At 60.3% G+C, this 19,920-nt stretch overlaps 7 protein-coding genes across 7 annotated transcripts; 4 read left to right on the top strand and 3 right to left on the bottom strand.

Moving 5' to 3' along the window:
* Window positions 1–812: 812 nt before the first annotated feature.
* Window positions 813–2,161, top strand: COLE_00749 (uncharacterized protein; the record flags this gene model as incomplete). The annotated part of the gene is made up of 3 exons (XM_018420669.2): window positions 813–829; window positions 864–1,416; window positions 1,454–2,161. 3 exons carry the CDS (start codon window positions 813–815, stop codon window positions 2,159–2,161), a joined length of 1,278 nt encoding a protein of 425 aa, XP_018281979.1.
* Window positions 2,162–2,344: 183 nt separating this feature from the next.
* Window positions 2,345–3,736, bottom strand: COLE_00748 (uncharacterized protein; the record flags this gene model as incomplete). The annotated part of the gene is made up of 5 exons (XM_018420175.1): window positions 2,345–2,540; window positions 2,577–3,078; window positions 3,113–3,391; window positions 3,428–3,599; window positions 3,671–3,736. The coding sequence occupies 5 exons, from the start codon at window positions 3,734–3,736 to the stop codon at window positions 2,345–2,347; spliced, it is 1,215 nt and encodes a 404-aa protein (XP_018281980.1).
* A 1,916-nt stretch (window positions 3,737–5,652) lies between these two features.
* Window positions 5,653–7,158, bottom strand: COLE_00747 (uncharacterized protein; the record flags this gene model as incomplete). Its single annotated transcript, XM_018422032.2, has 8 exons — window positions 5,653–5,852; window positions 5,889–6,073; window positions 6,118–6,321; window positions 6,369–6,447; window positions 6,504–6,766; window positions 6,801–6,887; window positions 6,935–7,005; window positions 7,042–7,158. 8 exons carry the CDS (start codon window positions 7,156–7,158, stop codon window positions 5,653–5,655), a joined length of 1,206 nt encoding a protein of 401 aa, XP_018281981.1.
* A 460-nt stretch (window positions 7,159–7,618) lies between these two features.
* Window positions 7,619–9,507, top strand: COLE_00746 (uncharacterized protein; the record flags this gene model as incomplete). The annotated part of the gene is made up of 6 exons (XM_018426354.2): window positions 7,619–7,659; window positions 7,701–7,769; window positions 7,813–7,899; window positions 7,961–8,045; window positions 8,077–9,086; window positions 9,126–9,507. 6 exons carry the CDS (start codon window positions 7,619–7,621, stop codon window positions 9,505–9,507), a joined length of 1,674 nt encoding a protein of 557 aa, XP_018281982.1.
* Window positions 9,508–9,744: 237 nt separating this feature from the next.
* COLE_00745 (uncharacterized protein) lies at window positions 9,745–11,531 on the bottom strand (the record flags this gene model as incomplete). Its single annotated transcript, XM_065626096.1, has 4 exons — window positions 9,745–10,013; window positions 10,045–10,232; window positions 10,305–11,098; window positions 11,133–11,531. 4 exons carry the CDS (start codon window positions 11,529–11,531, stop codon window positions 9,745–9,747), a joined length of 1,650 nt encoding a protein of 549 aa, XP_065482590.1.
* Window positions 11,532–11,908: 377 nt separating this feature from the next.
* On the top strand, window positions 11,909–12,806 carry COLE_00744 (uncharacterized protein; the record flags this gene model as incomplete). The annotated part of the gene is made up of 3 exons (XM_018420670.2): window positions 11,909–12,004; window positions 12,102–12,543; window positions 12,607–12,806. The coding sequence occupies 3 exons, from the start codon at window positions 11,909–11,911 to the stop codon at window positions 12,804–12,806; spliced, it is 738 nt and encodes a 245-aa protein (XP_018281984.1).
* A 3,126-nt stretch (window positions 12,807–15,932) lies between these two features.
* Window positions 15,933–19,574, top strand: COLE_00743 (uncharacterized protein; the record flags this gene model as incomplete). Its single annotated transcript, XM_018425910.2, has 5 exons — window positions 15,933–16,209; window positions 16,242–17,308; window positions 17,356–17,561; window positions 17,597–18,751; window positions 18,785–19,574. The coding sequence occupies 5 exons, from the start codon at window positions 15,933–15,935 to the stop codon at window positions 19,572–19,574; spliced, it is 3,495 nt and encodes a 1,164-aa protein (XP_018281986.1).
* Window positions 19,575–19,920: the final 346 nt, after the last annotated feature.

Genomic DNA, 19,920 nt, shown 5'->3' with positions numbered 1-19,920 from the left:
AATCAGGTGAGCACCATCACCGGTGTGAATGTCATGCCCAAGCATCGAGTGGTCCTTCATCTCGTACGAGTCTGACGTTAGGTTCGCCAGGGTAGGATACACACCTTGAACGAAGCGAACCATTTCGCGGAGGGCGTTGGCCACGCGGGGTGGACCACGCATGTAAGTCTCTCCATGGTCCGAGACATCGTTGATCATAGTACTCAAAACACCTACGGCGGCCGCAACAAACGCTGTCACTAGCTCGTGCCTTGGTGTCTCAGCGGCCTCAGTCTGCGTTGCGGCGATCACGAGGCGCGTCAGAAGGAAGGCGTAGAATGGCTCCTCGGCCACGAGCAGTTCGGGGTTCTGACTGCTCTGGCGCGCGAGGATAGAAAGTGTAAGATGCGTTCGTTCGAGGGCTGTCTGGTCGACCTGCTCTGGTGGTCGGAGGACGCATTGGTTGAACAGGACAGTTAGGAGCTTGCGGGAGCGCTGGATCTCGGCGGCGTCATCGCCGCCGCATGACGAGAGTCCCTCGCGCAGCACCTGGTCCAGAAGATCATCCTGAACAGCTGTAGGGGCCTCGTTCTCACGAGGTGGCTGGGTCATGGTAATGGGAGGGGCATGAGCGGTGTGAGGGGGGAGGGAACTGATGGATGACGAGAAGCGGAAATCACAACAAAATGGCCATCTCGATATCTCTGGTCCACTAACCCGCGACGCGTTGTGGGGTCTCCACGTCCACGTGGGATTGATCCCGCGTCCTCGACTGAGCATCTCGAAGTCAGTCGAGCCTCAATACCACAAAGACAACAACCAATCCATCCGCCATGTCGAAGAAGCCCTCGTGCGTGTCCCGTATGCTATTTGGCTGACGACAGAAAGCTCGACCTTCTCGTGAGGGTGCGCTTTGAAAACCCGCTCCCCGACCCCCCCTTCCCGCCCAAGCTCCTCAAAGTCAAGACGGACATCTCGCGGCTTGGCGACCCCGCATATCTGGACCAGCTAGCGGGCTCCGCGCCCGCCCCCATGCTCCTGGATGCGGAGATGGGTATGCCAATCGACCTAAACACCTTCGACGGCGTGTGGGACGGCAATGACGCCTCGCTCAACCCTGCGCTCGAGAACGTCAAGCTGGAGCCTGCGGACGCGGCGCTCCTCGCGCCCCTCCGCATCCTCGCCAAGCCTAATGGTGCACCCGCGCCGAGCGCCATCAAGCCCGAGGTGTCCTGGATGCGTAACTCGTCGTATATCCAGCGTCGGGAGACGACGCGGCGGCGCGCGGCCGCAGAGGCCGTGCAGGAGGAAGAGGTGGATGCGAGTGAGGCCGCGCAGATCGTGGCGATTGAGAAGAGCTTCGAGGACCTGCGCAACCAGCAGGTTTCGGAGATTCGTCACCCCCACCCGAAGAGGAAGCACCTGCGTGTTGTGGAGGTGAGTTTATCACCATGTGGCCGCGCGCTTACACCAGTCTTACGATGTGCTGCCAGACGAGGACACGTGGAGCTCTTCGTATATCTTGCTCAAGTTCCCCGAGCGGCCGTCAGCCGCGACCGCGCTCAACCCATCTGCGAAGGCTTCGCGAGGGCGTCTGGATCGGGCGCTTCTCCGACCGGTCGTGGAGGAAGACCAGGCGTCCATCGACTTTTTCCTGCCCAAAGAAGACGACCTGTCCCGGCTTTCTTCGCTCGAGGAGCACCCGATCGACAGCGAGACGGCCGCGGAGGCTGTCAACATGTCGGCCGAGGGCAACGACGACAAGATCGACGAGCTGTTCCCCAACGTCACCTACGAAAGGATACGGACGTACGAGGTCGTGTCGCAAATGGTGCCAGACCGCGAGTTCCTGCTCACCATCTCGGAGGAGGCTGTCGCGAAGGAGGACGAGGAGGAGGACATGTTTGGCGAGGAAGAGCCAAAGCGCAAGAAGCGCAAGGGCGCTTACTACAAGCCTATTTCAATGCGGTCGCAGTTGCGCAAAACCGTCCAGAAGGTGCGATCCGATACGCCTTGGGACAAGGTCCGCTTTGGATTCCGTGAGCCGGCCGCCACAGAGATTGAGGAGCGCGAAAAGATGGCGCGCTCTGTCAGCGATTCAGCTTGGGTCGAGGATCAAACCGACGAGGGGCACGACACCTTTGCTGCCACGCTCGAGGAGGCCGACGCCGACATCAACTAGACGCGCGGGGCTGCCCGCCAACTGTATAGTGCGCTGTATGCATAGTTTATTGACTACACGCGATTACTCCAGGAAACAAGGGAGCTAAGGGAGGAGGTATGGCTCGGGCGACTGGGGGAACTGTTCTAGGATCAAGAGGCGAGAGGCACGAGAGGATCGAGAGGACGAGAGGACAAGAGGTGCTCAGCGGCACGTATTGGCGAGAGGGTACTTGTAGCTAGTGGGGTTGCGGGGAATGTAGCCAAGCTCGAGGCCGCGCTTGTACGACCAGTCGGCCGCCTCCTCGTTCTTCCAGCACCAGTAGAACCACCCCTGGCCGTGGTTCTCGTAGACCTGGACCTGCGTGTCGAAGAACTGGCGCATGAACTCCTTGTATTCGCTGATGTCAGCTGACTGAAGGGAATGAGCGGCGCACTTGGAGAAGTTTGAGCCGTTTCCAGTCTTGTCACTGCAGCTACCGCGGCGGGTCGACCCCTCCATGGTACCGTCATAGCGATGGCCACGGTGACGGGCGTTGAGATACTTGGCGCAGTCCGTTGACGCGAGGGACCACTCGCCCACGATGAGCCAGTTGGGCGAGGCACTGTAGGGGCCACGCTTGCTGCACACCTGCTGGAGGCGCTGAGGCCAGCTCCACGCAATCTCCTCGTTGCTGAATACCTGGTAGTAGTGCGTGTCGATGGCGACGGAGGTGTACTGGGGCTCGCTCATGAAGTTGTTCCAGTGCGAGAGGGGCTGGAAGCCATCGCTGATGACGATGAGAAGGTTAGACTGCGCTCCATTGCCCTCCTCTGCCCACGGCCAGCGGGTGGCGCCGTAGCCGTCGCGCCAGAACTGGGTAGTGTAGTCAAGAATTCCCTGGCCGTAGAAGGTGGCGGGTTCGTTCAGAAGACCAAGGGCAGTGACAGTTGGGTCGTCTGAGGTCAGTCGAAGAGTAAACGAGGTACGTACTGGCGTACTGCTTGGCGAGGCGATTGAGAACTTTCTTGAGCCGCAGAGCATTCTGCGGGTTCTCGTGGAAGTGGGGCGCACCGAACTGGCCGGAGTTGTCGAAGCCATTCTGCGAGCCAGGCGCACCGTGAATCTCGAGAAGAACCTTGAGGCCGTGGTTGCGAGCCCAGCCGACAGCCCGCTCAACGTACGGAGCCTGGCCCTGGTGATACGGCTCGCCAGCGGAGACATCGTAGGCCCAGTAGCCGACAGGAAGGCGAACGTGGTTGAGACCAGCGGCTAATCATCAGAAGAGATACGAGGAAGGTGACTCACCCGCGATCTGACGGAAGTCGTCTTCGGTGATCCAAGAGTCCCAATGGCGCTTGAGTGCGGCAGCAGCAGTCGCACGGCTCTGAAGCTGGCCGAAGGTCCACTCATCGATAATGGCGTTGTTGCCAGTTCGCTCGAAAAGGGAAGGCGTAATCCACGGCTCGAGCACCAGCCACTGGGTGTTAGCTCAGTGGATCGAGGGAGGGAAGGGGCCAACCGAGAGGGAAGGAGCGTGATGAGACTTACGCCACCGAGGTTGACGCCGCGGACCTTCTGCTGACCATACGGCCAGTTCATGGCAATTTTGGACATTACGCTGGGGGAATCGGCTGCGTCAGAGGTTGTGTTACTTTCGGGGAAGGGAGAGGAAGTGTCGGCAGCCTCGACCTCCTCAGGTCTCGGCACGTCGCGGTTCATAGTGGGCATGGCGGCCGCGCCGACGAGCAAGGCGAGCGCCAGAGTGAAGGGAGTCATAATGAGTGTAGGTGTAAATGTACAGAAGAACAGTGATGATGAGGAAGGAAAGGACAGTTCTGGTCAGTCGCGCTGCTATTATAGAAATCTCTGTGGGGGGGGGAAGGTCACGAGAGACAGAGGGAGTCAACCGTGTTCAGTGTCATACACCTAAACCTGTTTGCTATGCCTTCCTTGCCTCCCCTTGCACCTCTTGCCTCCGGAAGCTGCGCGATGGGAGGGCGAGCCGACAGACCGACAGGTCCGAGATAGTGGGGCACAACACTGGCCTGGCGGACGATGAAACTGGCACTCCAGCCCAGGCACTCCCTCCGAGATCGGCGGCGGGGTTGGCGGGAGAGCTACGACGAAGCGCTAGCTCCGAGCTGGTATGGGTCATATCTCAACGCCCAAGAGCCGAGGGACAAGGAGGACTGCGACGTGCTTGTGGTGAGTACACCACTGTATGGTGAGTGCGCCGAGTGCGCAGTAACTGATCGAAGTGCCTGTTACATCTCGCGGGCTGCCCATGCTGCTCACATGTTATTTTGCGACCTAGAGGCCTAGATCAGGGTGAGATAGTGTGTAAGCGCACTGCGACATCCAGACATGTGGTTCACAGTTGCGCGCCATAGGCAGAATTGGGGCGCGGATGTGACGGCGCGTCCAGCGCTTACAGCCTCTTCACGACAGGACGGCAGGAGCGATGAGCGATCACCTCGATTGACAGAGTCAAGCTTAGCGTCAAGAGGTAAGTCGAGAGCGCGGGTTGGAAGGCATGGATGGTGTGTGAATGGTCCGGATGAGAGAGCCATAGTTTGAGGAACGTGCCGTGTGGTGTCGACGCGTCGCGTTTGCATTCCTCGGTTCCGAGCACAAGGCTCCCAGACCCAAAGACAGTCAGTCGCGTCCCGGCACCGTGGTACCTGTCGGGATCTGGGTTTCTTCACCCTTCTCGGCCGTGATCCAGTGCCCAGATCGCTAAATAGAACGAGGCGCGAGACGTCGACGTGCCAAGGCGTTGTTTATCTCGTTCCCACGACGATTCCCACGAGCATGTACAAGCAAAGAGACGGCAGATGAGGAGACGATGGTTAAGCTCTGGCGCGTGACGCTGGGGCGTGCCCAGCGTAGGCGTAACACCTCCCCTGGACATTTCGGTGGATTGACCGCTGGGCACGACGAGCGTATTGGCGGATCGTCTGTCTACCGGCTTGGGGGAGCACTGGGGCGACAGGACGCGGACGCCCCGGTGCGCTGCCCCTGTAGTTGCCATGACGTGGCGCTGTTGACGCATCACCAGCAGCAGCCAGCAGGGAGAGGCACGGGTAGCACAGACAATACCCGATCCGCGGCCACCTTGCAGTCCATGTAATCCATGTGGCCATGCGGTTTGCGGATGGTTTGACCTCGTATTGGCTACGCAGGCAAAGCCAGGAGGTGGTGCCATTCGTAGTGGGGCAGGGCAAGGAGTGGGGCAGCATCCTGGTTGCGGTTTTCGATAATCCTCGGACGTTGATCTGTGAACACATAAATACAGTATTACTACAACTTTAGGCGCCTGAGCTCCCGATAACCATTTCGACACGATTAGCGAGAGGATGGGCCGGCTTCGTCAAACATGTCACACGAGCGATCCCATCACACGATACTGAAGTGAAACATCATGCGACGCAATAAACGACATTCAGTTCAGCTACGCCACACATAAGACATACCGCATACGCCATTGCTATTCGTACATGTTCTAGTAATCTACAGGGTCTAAAGTTGAATTAATTGTCCCGTTCGCTCTCCTCTAGCCCGAGCGCATTGCTGCTCTCCCACCCCTGCCATCCCAGCACAAGGAATGACCCCACGACGAGGCCTGCTCCGAGGAGCGTGAGCGACGTGATGCTGTCCGCGTGCGCCGAGGGCACGACAAGCGAGCCTATCAGCGCGAAGGGGATCGTCAACGACAGCCCGATGGTCACGACTGATTGTCAGCGAGAGTTACACGACTTCTACTCACGCAATGGCGTGGTCTTCAGCATTGCAAGCACGTAGAGGTAGTCGCTCGATAGCGTAATGAGCATGTTGATGCCGATGATGGTCCACGCAGCGCTTGTAGGCGGGAACTCAAACGTCTCGATACCCGAGTAGTGCAGCAAGGGGAACGCCGGGATCAAGAAAACGATATTGTAAAGACCAGCGAAACTGCCGTCAGCCGAGACTCTCGCAGTGGTAAGCTCTGCACTCACCCAAGCAGCAACTGTGTGTCCACGCGCGACTCGTCGCCGATGCGAACCTTGAGGAGGATGACGTAGATCGAGTACCATGCCGCGGACAACAGGGAGAGGACATCGCCCAGGATCGGGTGTGTGGGCAGGTTTGTGCCCGTCGCATCGATCCCTGCCGACTCCGAAGTTGAGTCCGAGCGTGTAACGAGGATGACGCCGATAAAGCTGGGGTAAGCCGCTGCTCGGAGCTTGTTCGCGTCGTCAATACTCACCTAGCCACAGCTGAAAACACCTTTGCGCGAGTGACGTCCTCGACGCCGAACATTCGCCCGAGTGTCAGGGTGAAGAAGCCTGGCGTTAGCTCCCGGCATGCCCGACACAGCCCCCACCGCTCGACGCCGACTTACTCGTCGTGCTGCTGAGGATGGTGACACTAGCCACGGAAGCCATGGCGAGCGCAGCATTCAAGCTCCAATTGGCCAGGAACCACACAGCACTCCACCACGCTGCGATCTCGGCCGTCTCGCGGATACTGAGCTTCTCAAGTGGTGGGTCGGCGACCGTTGTCCCGTCCTCGAGGTTCTGCACGGTCGTCGACGGCGAGCCATAGCTCAGCGTGCTCCGCGGGCTGACGTTGCCATTCTCCTCCTGCGGCAGTGGGCTGTATCCGCTGAACGTCAGCTGGTCACGCGACCGTTGCGTACCGGTCCTGTTTCCCGCGCTTGCGCCAGTACCGCCACGCCACGGGGATGAGGTAGAAAGCAAACGACGAGGTGTTGAGGTATGTGATGCTGCGGGTTAGAGATGCTCCGATGGCACCGCAATGTCAAAAACGCACAGGAATGGTTTGTTCCACCCGTGGTCCCCGGTCTCGAGGTCGTTTGTGATGAAGTTGGACGCGGTCCACAGCTGGCATTAGCATGGTACAGCAACGAAGGTACGCACGAGGACGACGCAGAGCAGCAGACCGACGCCGACGAGATAGCGACGCGTCGAGGGGAAGAGACCCCCGCGTGGCCGAAACTCTGAGGGCATCTTTGCGAGTAGCTCGTCGGTCTCCATTTGGGGCGTGGTGCCTCGACTTTAGGTCGAGGGGATGGCGGTGGAGCGCTGAGCGCGAAGCTGATAGACAACAAGAAGAGGAGGTCAAAGAGAATGGAAGGACGACGATTGACAAGGCAAGCAGTATCTCTCGGGCGGTCACCGGTGCTCGTCTGTGCGCTCACTCGGGGAGATCGGGGGGAAGGGAGCCAAGCCAAGGAGGGGGGCGCGTAAACCTCATACGACGATAGGGGCGGATTTGCCACAGTGAGGGCGAAATCACGCATGTTGGGTGATCACACCATCAAACCCTCCGTGCCTGATCACGCTCATCAATTTACTCCATTTGCTTCCGCCCTTCCGCAATCAGTGCAAGGTGGGGCCCACACCACGTGACCTCAACTTCAAGGTGGAGGTCGATCCAGTCAGCGCGAAATGTCATGTCAGTGACGCACCTCCAACAACGACGCATTCCCCAGCCATGGGCATCAAAGACCTCATGAAATGGGTCAAGAAGACCTAGTGAGCACGCACTTGATCAAGCGACTATCAGCTCACACTAGTCCCGAGGTCGTGACAGAGTATCCCCGACGCTGGGCCGCCCCCGAGCTCCGTGGCAAGCGGGTGGCCATGTGAGCTGCTTCCACCTTCCTTGCTTGACGCAGCTGACCGCAGCGATGCAACCCTTCTTACAAACCGCTTCCACTTTGGAGAGAAGAATGTGCATGCGCGCGCCGCCCGCGGCCTCTTGGGATGGTACACGTACGTCACCTGATTCTCTCCATCAACCTCAAGGGCACGACGGCCAATCTCTGACATGCAGGATGATACGGGAGATGCAGGCAAACGGCGTTAGCCCGATAGCAGTGTGGGACGAGCGCGGTGAGCGGCCATGGAAGGCACCAGAGGTACGTCCACCAAATACCTGAGCTCAAACAGGCGCGGCGACGGCTGGAAACACGCGCACGCAATCTTGCACGACAACTGCACGAGGAGCGGCGTGTATCGCGGGTCTCGCAGCTGCGTGAGGCGCTTGTGGCGCAAGCAGAGATGGGGGAGCGCGAGCGCACCGTCTTGGCTGCTGCCTGGGAGGAAGGCCTTCTCTCTACTTACCCATTACCCTCCTCCTCCACGCCGGTCGTGGAACTGAGCGACACACTCGTTGCCGCGGCGCTGGCTGTCGGGAGCATAGCGGCGCGTACCGCCGAGCTCGCGACGCTGTACGAGGACTACGTTGTGGACTCACAGCCCGTGCTCTCCCTGCCATTCAGCAATCATCCCGCGGCAGACGCGATTGAAGAAGAGGAGGAAGAGATCCTGCGTATAGCTGGCGACGAGTTGCCACATGCCAAGGCGGCGGTGGCGGCCGCCAGCCTTCTCGAGGACGAGGAAGGTGCAGCTGTGCTTGATGCACGACTCCGTTGCCTCCCAGCAGTTGAATACACTGAGACGCCAAAGCAGCGGGACCTGACGGAACGTGAGGGAGAGGTGTTCGGCCGAGCCTTCTCGGATGTGGCTTTGGCGCTTCGTGGTTTGACCGAAATAGAAGATCGCATGCCACGCGTCGCGGACATTTACGAGCGCGCACTGGCCATCCCGCGCGAGGAGAACCACGCTGCATGCCGTGAACTTCTGCGCCGCATGGGCGTGCCAACGATCTTCGCGCGTGTGCCATATGAGGCCGAGGGGCTTTGTGCCGCCATGGCGCTCTCCGGCATGGTGGACTTTGCGGGGACCGAGGACTCGGATGTCGTTGTATACGGCGGCCCACTGTTGCGCGGCCTTACCGCCACGAAGGAACCGCTCACGCTCGTCGACGGCGCGCAGCTACAGGACGCGGTGCCGCTAACGCCCGCGGCTTGGCGCGACTTCTGCATTCTCCTGGGGACGGACGCGAGCCCTCGCATTCCACTCGTCGGTCCCACGCGCGCGTACAAGCTCATCGAGAGGTGTGTCTCAAATGCTCTTTACTGAGTGGCTAACGGCAGGTGGGGGAGCATCGAGGATATACTCAAGCACAACCCGGAGCTTGCGGAGCGCGTCGAGCCCGATTTCATGGATCTCGTGGCGAATGCGCGGCGCGTCTTCACCGATCTGCCGCCGGTTGAGAGCGTGCCCGCGCTTAAAGCGCAGCCGGAGGAGGAGGTTGCCGGGTGGATCCGTGAGATGGGCGCGAGCGTTCCGCCACAGTGGTTGTGGGGAGCGGCGGACGAGCGACGCGAGATGGAGGTGTGGAATCGCGGGCTAGAGTGGCGGTCGCGCGACCGTGAGGGGGTCATGGCGGACGCGGGGGACTATGGTGCCTCCGAGTGGGAGGACAAAGAGATCGAGGAGCCCCCACCCGTGCCATCGTGGGAGGAGGTGCGGTGATACCCTGCATTCATGGCACAATCACAGTGCGTCCATGGCGCATTCATGGCACATATCTAGCAGCATGTCGAGGCGCGCAGGTATGCCAATCTCTACACGTTTACACGTTCTGGATATCCGGACGGTTTGGTGAGCTAGATCTGCGAACTTCTGCAAACGTGTAAAGCGAAGGGGAGTGTGGCCGGAGAAGACTGACAAAGGAAGGGCCAAGCTCCCTGACTATACCGTGCAGATTTACTAGCTGATGATCTTGTTGTACAAAACTGAGCAGTTGTATCCCGCGACGACAGTCTCCTCGGTCTTGACGCCGCGCTTGATAAGCTTGCCGAGCATGTCGTACGTGTCCGCCACAGCCGCGTGCAGCTGCAGACGGGTGAGGGGCAAGGGCGACGACTCTGCCTCGGGCGTCTGCGCGACGATCGCGTCGATAGCATGCGGAATCAGCGAGGGCAGGTGCTGCGGGACCGCGACGCCCGACTTCTTGCCGTTCCCGAGCTGGTAGTCGACTGCCATTAGCTGAGTACGAGCCGGGCTCACAGTTGCCGCCCCACACCATGACGTCGCGCCCATAGAGACCGTCCTTGAGGCCCTTGGCGTCGGCCTCGGACACAGTGTCGAGCACAGCGAAGACGTGCGTGTTGGGCGACGGCGAAATGGACACCTTGTGGATGTTGAGCCCGATTGCAGCCTGCAGCTTCTCCGAGTCTGGGTCAGCAAGTCTCGTCTCGTCTCGTCGCGGTCTCACATTCTTGGATGCCACTCAGCCTTGGCGTTAGCACTTCCAACGGAACACTCACGCTCTGATCCGCGTGGGCACGTAGCACGCCGAGCTCGTCGAGCTCGTGCCGAGCGAGCCGCTCTGCCCGTTGCCGCATGAAAGGAGGTCAAAAAGCTTGGGCCCGCCGATCGCTGCGCGCTCGACCGTGAACATGGTGGTGTACGCGCCGGCCGCGATGTTCGTGCACCGCAGCGTCGTGCCGGCGGGGTAAGCCTTGGCGAGGACGATTTCGACGGGCGTCGGCACGGTCGCGACCGTCGTGTTCGCTCCAAGGCCGATCTGGCCGTAGTCGTTGGCGCCGAAGCCAAGGACGCGCCCCTCGTCCGTCCGCACGAAGGATGAGCGCTCGCTCGCGGCCACCTGGTCGATCTTGATGCCTGCCAACGCCGGGATCTGCGTGAGGGTCGTGGCGAAGCGGGGATCGCTCTCGGGCGGCAGCGACGGCGAGTCCGCCAGCGCCTTCTCCGGCGACGCCGCGACAGCCGCGGGCAACGTCTGCTTGGTGCCGAGCTGGCGGTGGGTGTTGGCGCTCGGCGAGAGCGGCAGCGAGAACGTGCGCCCCCTGTTCGTCACCGCCAACAGGTGGTGGCGGCCCACAGACACGCTCTCCCACTTCTCACCCCAATGGAACTTCTCTGACGCCTGCAATTCCACAAAGTCGACGATGGGGTCGCGCGTCGTGAGCTTCTTCCAGTAGCCGCGCGGCTTGGCCTGGCCCTCTTGGAAAGCGCGGTCCACGCTGACGACGTACAGCCGCCCGTCCTTGCTCAGCCCGAACAGCTTACCTGGCCCGGCGGCGAGAGTTCGCAGTTTCTGGCATCAGTGTCCGCCGATCACGCGAGCTTACCTTTCCGCGCAGCGAGCGGCCAATCTCGCCCGTAGGGTCGTAGCCCTTGCCCCACATCCACACATCCCCCCTGGCGTCGATGGCCGCGCCATACTTCTCGTGAATTACAAGGTCGTGGAGGGGCGTGGCGCCGAGCGTGGCCATCGGCGTCGGCCGCTTGATGACCTTGACGGAGGGGTCGGGCGAGAGCGTGAGGTACTCGTTCGTGCCCCAAGCAATCGGTGTGAAGGGGGCGGCGGCGCCGAAGAGCGTGCTGGGGCGTGCCGCCGCTACTGCCTTCGGAAGGGGAGGAGGGGCCGAGTCGTCATTGCGGACGTTGAGCTTGCTTGCGTAGACTGCGACAGCGAGACCACCGACAAAGGGTGCCGCACGTCCGAGCGACCGGTACGTCGCGGACATGGTAGGCGGCGTTGGATGCGGGGGGCTGGTGGCAAGAAGGGGGTTGTTGAGGGAGAGTGGTGGCCAGTGACCAGACTGAGCAGCTGAGCAGCTCGAGCAGGTGATGCCGACTGTCTGCCTCATGACGTCCTCTGATCTGTGCCTCGCGCGCAGGACCACGCGACGACAAAGGGCCCCACATTGATTGGCGGATGCATATCGGATTGCACGTGGCTCTGGGACAAAAGCCGTGAAGAAATGCGGTCAAAATAATGACCAAGTCTCCGCCAACCGGGATGAGTGCAATGCCATGCATGTCGACAGGAGCCGCTGCATCGCTCGCGCCTCAGCGTCCGTCGTCCGTCGTCTCCGTCCACCCCTCCTCGGCACCCACCACCATGTCCCTCCGCTCGGTTATCGCCACGGCTTCGCGCGCCGCCGGCCGCAGGGCATTCACCACCTCGGCCGCCCGCCGCTCAGACAACCTCATGATGGTGCGTCTCGCCCACCCATCCGACATTTGACTCGTCACCTTCCTGCTCGCTCGCGCGCGCGCGCGCTCGCCCCCATGACCTGCCATGCTAACTGCAGCACCGCGACTCGGCGCACAACAACGCGTCGCTCCCCTTTGCGTGGACCGAAGAGAGCAAGAAGGAAATCGAGAAGACGGTCGCAAAGTACCCACCGCAGTACAAGAAGGCGGCGGTGATGCCGGTGCTGGACATTGCGCAGCGCCAGAACGGCGGCTGGGTGTCGCTGGCGGCCATGAACGAGGTCGCGCGCACTCTCGACATGCCCCCCATGCGCGTGTACGAGGTCGCCTCCTTCTACACCATGTACAACCGCGAGCCAGTCGGCAAGTACTTCGTGCAGCTGTGCACGACGACACCGTGTGTCCTTGGTGGCTGTGGTTCGGACAAGATCCTCGAGGCGATTGAGAAGCACCTCGGCATTAAGGCTGGCCAGTCGACCAAGGACAAGCAGTTCACGTTCATTGAGGTTGAGTGCCTCGGCGCTTGCTCCAACGCCCCGAGTGAGTCACACCGTTGGCTGCGGCCGGTGGGCAGTGCAGAAGGCTAGGTGCTAACACTCCCAGTGATGCAGATTAACGACGACTACTTCGAGGACCTGACGCCCGAGACCACGGTCAAGGTCCTCGAGCAGCTTGCGCGCGGCGAGAAGCCCAAAGTCGGGCCTCAATCCTCTCGTCTCGGCGCCGAGAACTCCGCCGGCCTCACCACATTGACCTCGAAGCCTTACGGCCCCGGCGACCACTGCATCCCCGAGTTCCAATAGATTAAGACGATATGCACATGTACAGGAGTACAGGGTGTAGACGATGACGAGGCCGGCTCTTGCCCCGCCCAGTACACCTTCATCTTTGTCAGACAAACCTACTATTGACTTCTGATCAGCGACAGTGACGATGCCTCGCATGTAAGAATTGGGAGCTGATGTTACTTCGCGGTCGTGGGTCATAGTCCACTGTCTTGCGGAACTCAGTTGTGTGCACGTACCCGTTGAATCCGCAATCTTCCCCACCTCCTCAATGTCCAGTCTGTCCAATGTCCCAAACTGGATGCATCGAGGGTATTTATGATAACAACAAAAGAGTATAGGATGACTTCTATGCACAAGCGTGAGGATAATGCTCGTTGCCAGTGCGGTGTCAGGTGTTTATGCACCGCTGTGCCACGAGTTGTGCAGGCCAACAATGTCCTGCGGGGAGGGCATCGAGTGGGGGCCGAGCTTGGGCGAGTGGTTGGGGAGGCCGATAAGCGAATCGGCGCCGTTCATCGGACCAGAGCAGCCGCCCTCGAACTCGAGCTCCGCCATTTCGACCTGGAGGCCCGCCTTCTTCGCCTTGGCCTTGTCGCTACGCAGTTTCTCGATGTGCTCAAGGTAGCGCTCGTCGACGCCGCCGGTGACATACTCGCCGGTGAACACGGAGCAGTCAAACTGCTTGATCTCAGGGTTGAACTGGCGGCACGCCTCGACCAGGTCCTCCAAGTTCTGGTAAATAACAAGGTCAGCGCCGATCGTCTGCGCGACCTCCTCGGTCGTGCGGCCGAACGCAACGAGCTCTTGGGGCGACGGCATGTCGATACCGTACACGTTCGAGAAGCGGATGGGCGGCGCAGCCGAGGCAAAGATGACCTTCTTCGCGCCAACGTCCTTGGCCATCTGCACAATCTCCTTCGAAGTTGTGCCACGCACAATCGAGTCGTCGACAAGCAGAACGGTCTTGTCCGCAAACTCCATGGGCATAGCATTGAGCTTGCGACGGACGTTCTTGCGGCGTTGAGTCTGGCCGGGCATAATAAAGGTGCGGCCGACGTAGCGGTTCTTGACAAAGCCCTCACGGTAAGGGATGCCGAGACGCTGCGACAGCTGCAGAGCCGAGACACGCGATGTGTCGGGGACGGGGATGACAACGTCGACCTTGACATTGTGCTTCTCAAGAACACGCTTGGTCTCCTCGGCCAGATACTCGCCCATGGCCATACGTGCGCGGTAGACCGAGATGCCGTCGATCGTCGAGTCGGGGCGGGCAAAGTAAACGTGCTCGAAAATGTCCGGAGCGAAGGGAACGGGGTCTGCAACAACACGGCGAGTCAGACCCTTGTCACGGGTTATGATGATGGCCTCTCCGGGCTTGATGTCCTCCCAGTTCTCAAAGGAGAGAGCCTGGGCGGCGACGCTCTCGGACGCGACAACGTAGTCGGTGCCGACTCTGGCACCCTTGCGGGTCGCGAAACCAGCGGGGCGGATACCGTTGGGGTCGCGGAAGGCGATCAAGCCGAAACCGGCGAGCATACCGACGCAAGCGTACGCGCCCTTGCACTGCTTCATGAGGTCGCGGATGGCAGTGAAGATATCCTCCTCGTTGATACGGAACTTGCCGGTCTTCTGGAGGTTGTTGGCGAGGATGTTAAGCATCATCTCCGAGTCCGAGTCCGTGTTGACGTGACGGTGAGCGTCGGCGTCCAGGAACTGGCGCAGCTCAACCGTGTTGATCAAGTTGCCGTTCTGCACGGGCGTCAGCGATGTGCATCTGTAATCTCTGGAACACAGAACTCCGCCACCCGCGCGACATAGGGCGCGTGCGCCGGGATCCCGGATGATCGTCCGAGCGCCTCCACAATTGTTGTGGACACTTCTGCGTTTACTTCAGAACTCACATGCGCGAAGGTGATACCGTACGGCGAGTTGACATAGAAGGGCTGGGCCTCGGCGTGTGCGGATGAACCCGCAGTCGGGTAGCGCACTGGTATTAGATTACGAAATGCTTAGATGAACCCAAAGCACGTATTACTCACCGTGGCCGACACCCATCCAGCCCTTGAGGCCGGCGATGCCCTGGGCGTCAAAGACGTCGCGGACCATGCCGTTCGCCTTGACCTGGTAGAAGCGACCTCCCGAGCCACAGGTCACGATACCCGCCGCATCCTGGCCACTGCAAGGTCAGACCGGGGTCTGTAGGAAGGAAGGCGCGCAGTTACTCACCGATGCTGAAGGAGCGAGAGACCGTCAGCGCTGGGATTAGTCATGGTAGTGGTGCGAGCGGCGACGTGCGCAGCTTACATTTCCGTGCCCGCCTGGACGGTCTGAGTCGCGAGGGGGTCGTGAAGGAGAAGACCAAGAATTCCACACACTTCGGTTAGTCATACAGCGAGGAGCAGCTTGGAGGAGCGGAGCGGCTCACTGTCTGGTGAGGAGGGAGAGTCCGTTCTCGTCTGACGAGGAGGGGAGCGGGAGGGGAGAGGAGAGGGTGGGGTGAGAGATTAAGAGAGCTTGAATGCTCGAGGATACATGACAAGTTCTAAGAACTGGATGAGCCAAGCGCTCTTCCAAAAATCCGTGGCCGAGGTCCTGCAGTCCTATCCTGGCCGCCGCCTCGTGCGCTGATGGGAGCTCAGTGAGTGGCCACCCCCGGCCCCCCGCATTTGGTACGAATTGTAATCCCTGGCATCCTGCAATAGAAACCAAATCCTGATATCCTGATGCTCAAAACTCGGCCGTCTCCGCCAATCCGCCACCCATCACCCAAATCCATCACCCAGCGCTTTGACACTGCAAAATTGAGTGGGCACCCTCTCCCAGCAAAATCACACGACATTTGCCACGCGTTATTTACGTTCCACACCGCCATGTGTCCTACACGTGGTGCTCTGTCACGTGATGCCACGCGATGATGAGGCGGAGCTAGCGGTGTACAGGTGTAACCGGAGGGGTCCAGCGCGTCGTCGGTATCCACTATACTCATCTTCAGATCACAATCGTCGCCTCACACACCAACCTCTTATCTTAATCAAGCTTGCAGCCACCCCAGCAACTTCCTCCCCGGCTCCATTCTATACCTCCTCTCCCACTGGCTTGCACGTGAGGTCCCGCCTACGGGGCCCTATCCCACCCACAACCATGTCCAAGCCGGCTCCCCAAGGCCTCAGCGCCCCCGCCGTTGGCTCATCGACAGCGGCCGCGGCCACGTCCGGTTCAACGCCGGTCCCCTCGTCGCCGCCCGCGTCCGAATCGTTCTTCTCCGAGTTCGATGGCACCGCCAGTGTTATGGACACGTCATACGGCGACGCGGCTGCATGGGAAGCACCAGCTGATGCGAGCTCGCTCAACATTGTATCCTGGAAGCTTGGCGTTGACGCGCATGTTGACGATGGGGTCGGGAAGCGTGGATTCAACGGTGAGCTTGGCGAGTTCGGCGCTGACGTGCAGCAATCTCGACGGTGCTGAATCACCCTACCAAGCGCGCCAATCCCTTGCGCGGCTCACGCAAGCCGCTGCCACCCCTTGGCGCACCCCCATTGCTACCCAAGCCGCAACCGCCAAGCTTCTACGATGGATACTTGAAATCTATCGCGCCGCTATACGAGCAGTTTGTGCAGTCGCAAGCTGCAGCCGCGTCGAGCTCGGGCAACAGCGCTAATGGCGCGCCGGAACTGGACATCAAAGTCCAGACACCGAAGGAGGACTTGCCATCACTGAACGCGATCCCCAACGTTTTCTTCGACTCGGCTTTTGACATCGCCAATCCGTCCACATGGGCCGAGATCATGGACAGCGCGGAGCCCTTCAAGGGCAAGACGCACGATGCCGCTGTGCAAGAAACGCTATCTACACATCTCGACAATCTCGAGCGCCACCTTGTGCATGAGATCACGCTGCGCTCATCGTCGTTCTTCTCGGCCCTCGGCAACCTGCAGGATCTCAACTCGGAGTCGAGCTCTTGTCTTTCTCGCATCACAAATCTAAAAACAGCACTCGGAGACATCGGGGGCAAGCAGGCACGCAAGGGCCTCGAGATTATCGACGCTCAGGCTCGCCTTAACTCACTACGCGTTACTGAGAGCGGCGTCAAGCGGGTGGCTGAGCTTGACGAGATGATCCGCCTAGCTAAGAATCTCGCCGACGCCGGAGACTGGGCTGGGGCACTGGGCTGCGTCGAGGACGTAATGAGATGGTGGGAGAGAAACGGTACGCAGGCTTTGGAAGGGGAGGGGGAAGATCGCCATCTTCCTCTCACCACTTTGCCTGCATTATCGTACCTCCCAACATCCATCGCGGTCCTTACTGCCAACATCGCGGGCCAGCTCGAGACTGCCCTCCAAGCCGTCCTGCAGTCGATTCTCTCCGAGGCTGAGCACACCGAGTTTGACTCGGACGAGTTGCGAACCACTGTCGGTCCCATGCTCGGCGGCCTCATTCGGTGCGGCAAGACAGACACGCTGGCCGGCGTCTGGCGAGAAGCAGTCACAACATCCATCCGAGATGGGCTACGAAGGGTAAGGACGAGTGACAGGCGGCCCCCTAAGACTCCGCTGACAAGCAGCATCTTCCTGTTCCGCAGGGAGAGGAGGACGACGTCGGGAATCGGGGAACTGAATCGAGCGGACAAGGTTTAGCGCAAAAGCTGCGAGCCATGTCCCACTCCGAATTTACCGAGCTGTGCAAGAAGATGTACTCCTCTATGTTGTCGCGCATCAAACTCATTGAGAAGATGGGCGAAGAGATGTCGTCGATGCTTGCGGACAACAGGTGGGCTCAATTTGTGCGCATCGCTGACGGCACAGGACCCTCACGGCTCTGTCCTTGACGCCTACATCCGACGGACCCCAACTTGCACCCAGAACACCAGAGGGCATCAAGTTTGAGCCCGGGGATGTTCTTACCTCTGCTTGCGAGCTGGCAAACACGCGTGCCTCGATCATTGTCTCTGCCCGTTCAGAACAACACGCGATGCTGTCGCTCAGTGATTTCTTGGAGATCTTCAACGAGACGATGGAGTTCGTCTCGGCGAGCGAGGCGTTAGCGAAACGGGTACTGGGAACATTACGAGGAGCGATACAGGCGCAAGCGCGCGCGTTCCTCCAAGCATACCACCAGCAGCGGTTGACGCGCTCGGCACGCTTGGTCGAAGAGGAGACATGGGTTCAAGTCGACGTGCCATCGGCAACTCAACACGCGGCAGACCTGCTCGTTGAGGCCGCTGTATCTGATCCGGGCGAGTGCTTCGTGCCTCCCCGCGACGCCAATGGGTCGAGCAACGGCGAGTCCTCAGGCACAACAAAGCTCATCTCGATTGAGGACAAGACGTTCTGTGTTGTCAAGGCAACGTCTGAAAGCCTGCAGCTGCTGAGCGAGTATCTCGCGATCGTGATCAACCTGGAGCTGGTCGCGACCGACGTCATGACGCGCATCATCGAATTTTTGCGATCTTTCAACTCGCGCATCTGCCAGCTTGTGCTGGGCGCGGGCGCGATGCGCTCGGCAGGCTTGAAGAACATCACAGCCAAGCACCTCGCGCTGGCATCACAATCGTTGTCTGTCATCATCGCACTGATTCCTTATGTGCGCGAGTTCATCCGTCGCCATGTTAATCCACGGCAAGCTGTCATGCTAGTAGAGTTTGACAAGCTCAAGCGCGACTACCAGGACCACCAAGAGGAGATCCACGCGAAGCTCGTGGCGATCATGTCTGATCGTCTGGCAGTGCACTGTGGCGAGCTGCGCGAGATCGACTGGGAGCAGCCATCGCCGCGCGATGCTCCTCATTCGTACGCCTTGATGCTCGTGAAGGAGACGGCGACACTGCACAAAGTGCTCAGCAAGTACCTTGCGCATGCGACGGTCGAGGCGGTCATGTCGCAGGTGATAGCGGCGTACGTCTCGCGCTTGGGCGACGAGTACACCAAGGTCGAGCTCAAGTCTGAGGATGCCAAGAAGCGGTGAGTTACTGCTGCGACGCACACTGACGGCAGGATGCAGCAGGATGCAGCGATCATTGCGGCGCGTCTCGCGCCATTGGCGGAGAGCGGGAGCTCGGCGGCCTCACTGGAGGCGCTCGTGCGTGAAAAGTCGCTGCCGCGTCGCGACGTCGGTGCCGCCATGCGCGGGCTGCTGCGCAAGTCGAGTAATGGGCCTGACGGGCCGGAGCCAGCTGCGACGCCGCTCAGCAACGGCGATGAGGAAGGCCTGATTGTGGAGAAGCGGAGCAGCTCGGAGAGCAAGGAGGGCAAGAGTGAGGAGGGTAAGGAGGCGAGTGGGGACGGAGCTGAGGATAAGGCGGCAAATAGTTCGCCGTCGCGAGGGTGGCGGGAGGTGGGCGATGATGAGGGGACGCCTGCCAGCCCCAGCCCGCCATTGACGAGCAAGTCGCCTGTAGACGAAGGCAAGAGCGAAGGCAAGAGTGAAGAGACGGAGGCAGAGGAGGCGGGTGTATCCGATGACCCCCCGCCACTCCCCTCTAAGCCGGCCTCGCGGCCAGCTTCGCCCGTCAAGCCTGAGCCTGAAGTCGAAAGGAAGACGTCCCCGCCCCCTCCCTCGCCCCCGCTCCCGCCAGAGAAAGACGCACCGCCCGCAACGCCCGCCAAAGACTCGCAGGCGACAGAGACGCCGACAGAGGAGGTATCAGAGGCACGGTCCGATACTCCCGAAACCGCAAAGGACGCCCCCTCCACCCCTGCAAAAGACGTACCAGCACCAGCCATCACCCCCGCCGATGCGGAAGACACACCCTCACCTGCCACGGATGCCAGCGCCACTGCCTAATCGTCATATGCAATGCATTCAGGCTGCTGCTTCCCTCGTATGATCACGCGGGCCTAGACGGATGTGTCGAGGGGTTGGAGTGAACGGACCTGCGGAGTTTTGGAGCGCAGCAACCCGTCATTGTGGGTCGGGGATGCGATTCCTAGCTTCTCAACAGCATCCCCATGTACTGCAGACTCTGTCCAGATGTTAGCGATATGTGCACATGGCAGCTCGCTTCGACAGCAGTAGGAGCCGAGGCGTCCGAAATCAACGAGTAACCAGTGAAACAAACAACGAAGGACCAGCAACTTCCGTTTCAGTGACGAGGCTCCAGGAAGGAAAGTCCATGTTGTTAGTATTGTGC

The sequence above is a fragment of the Cutaneotrichosporon oleaginosum genome (genome assembly GCF_008065305.1).
Source record: "Cutaneotrichosporon oleaginosum strain ATCC 20508 chromosome Unknown ATCC20508_contig01, whole genome shotgun sequence".
In the NCBI taxonomy this organism is placed as follows: domain Eukaryota; kingdom Fungi; phylum Basidiomycota; class Tremellomycetes; order Trichosporonales; family Trichosporonaceae; genus Cutaneotrichosporon; species Cutaneotrichosporon oleaginosum.
This window is presented reverse-complemented; position numbering and strand designations above follow the sequence as displayed.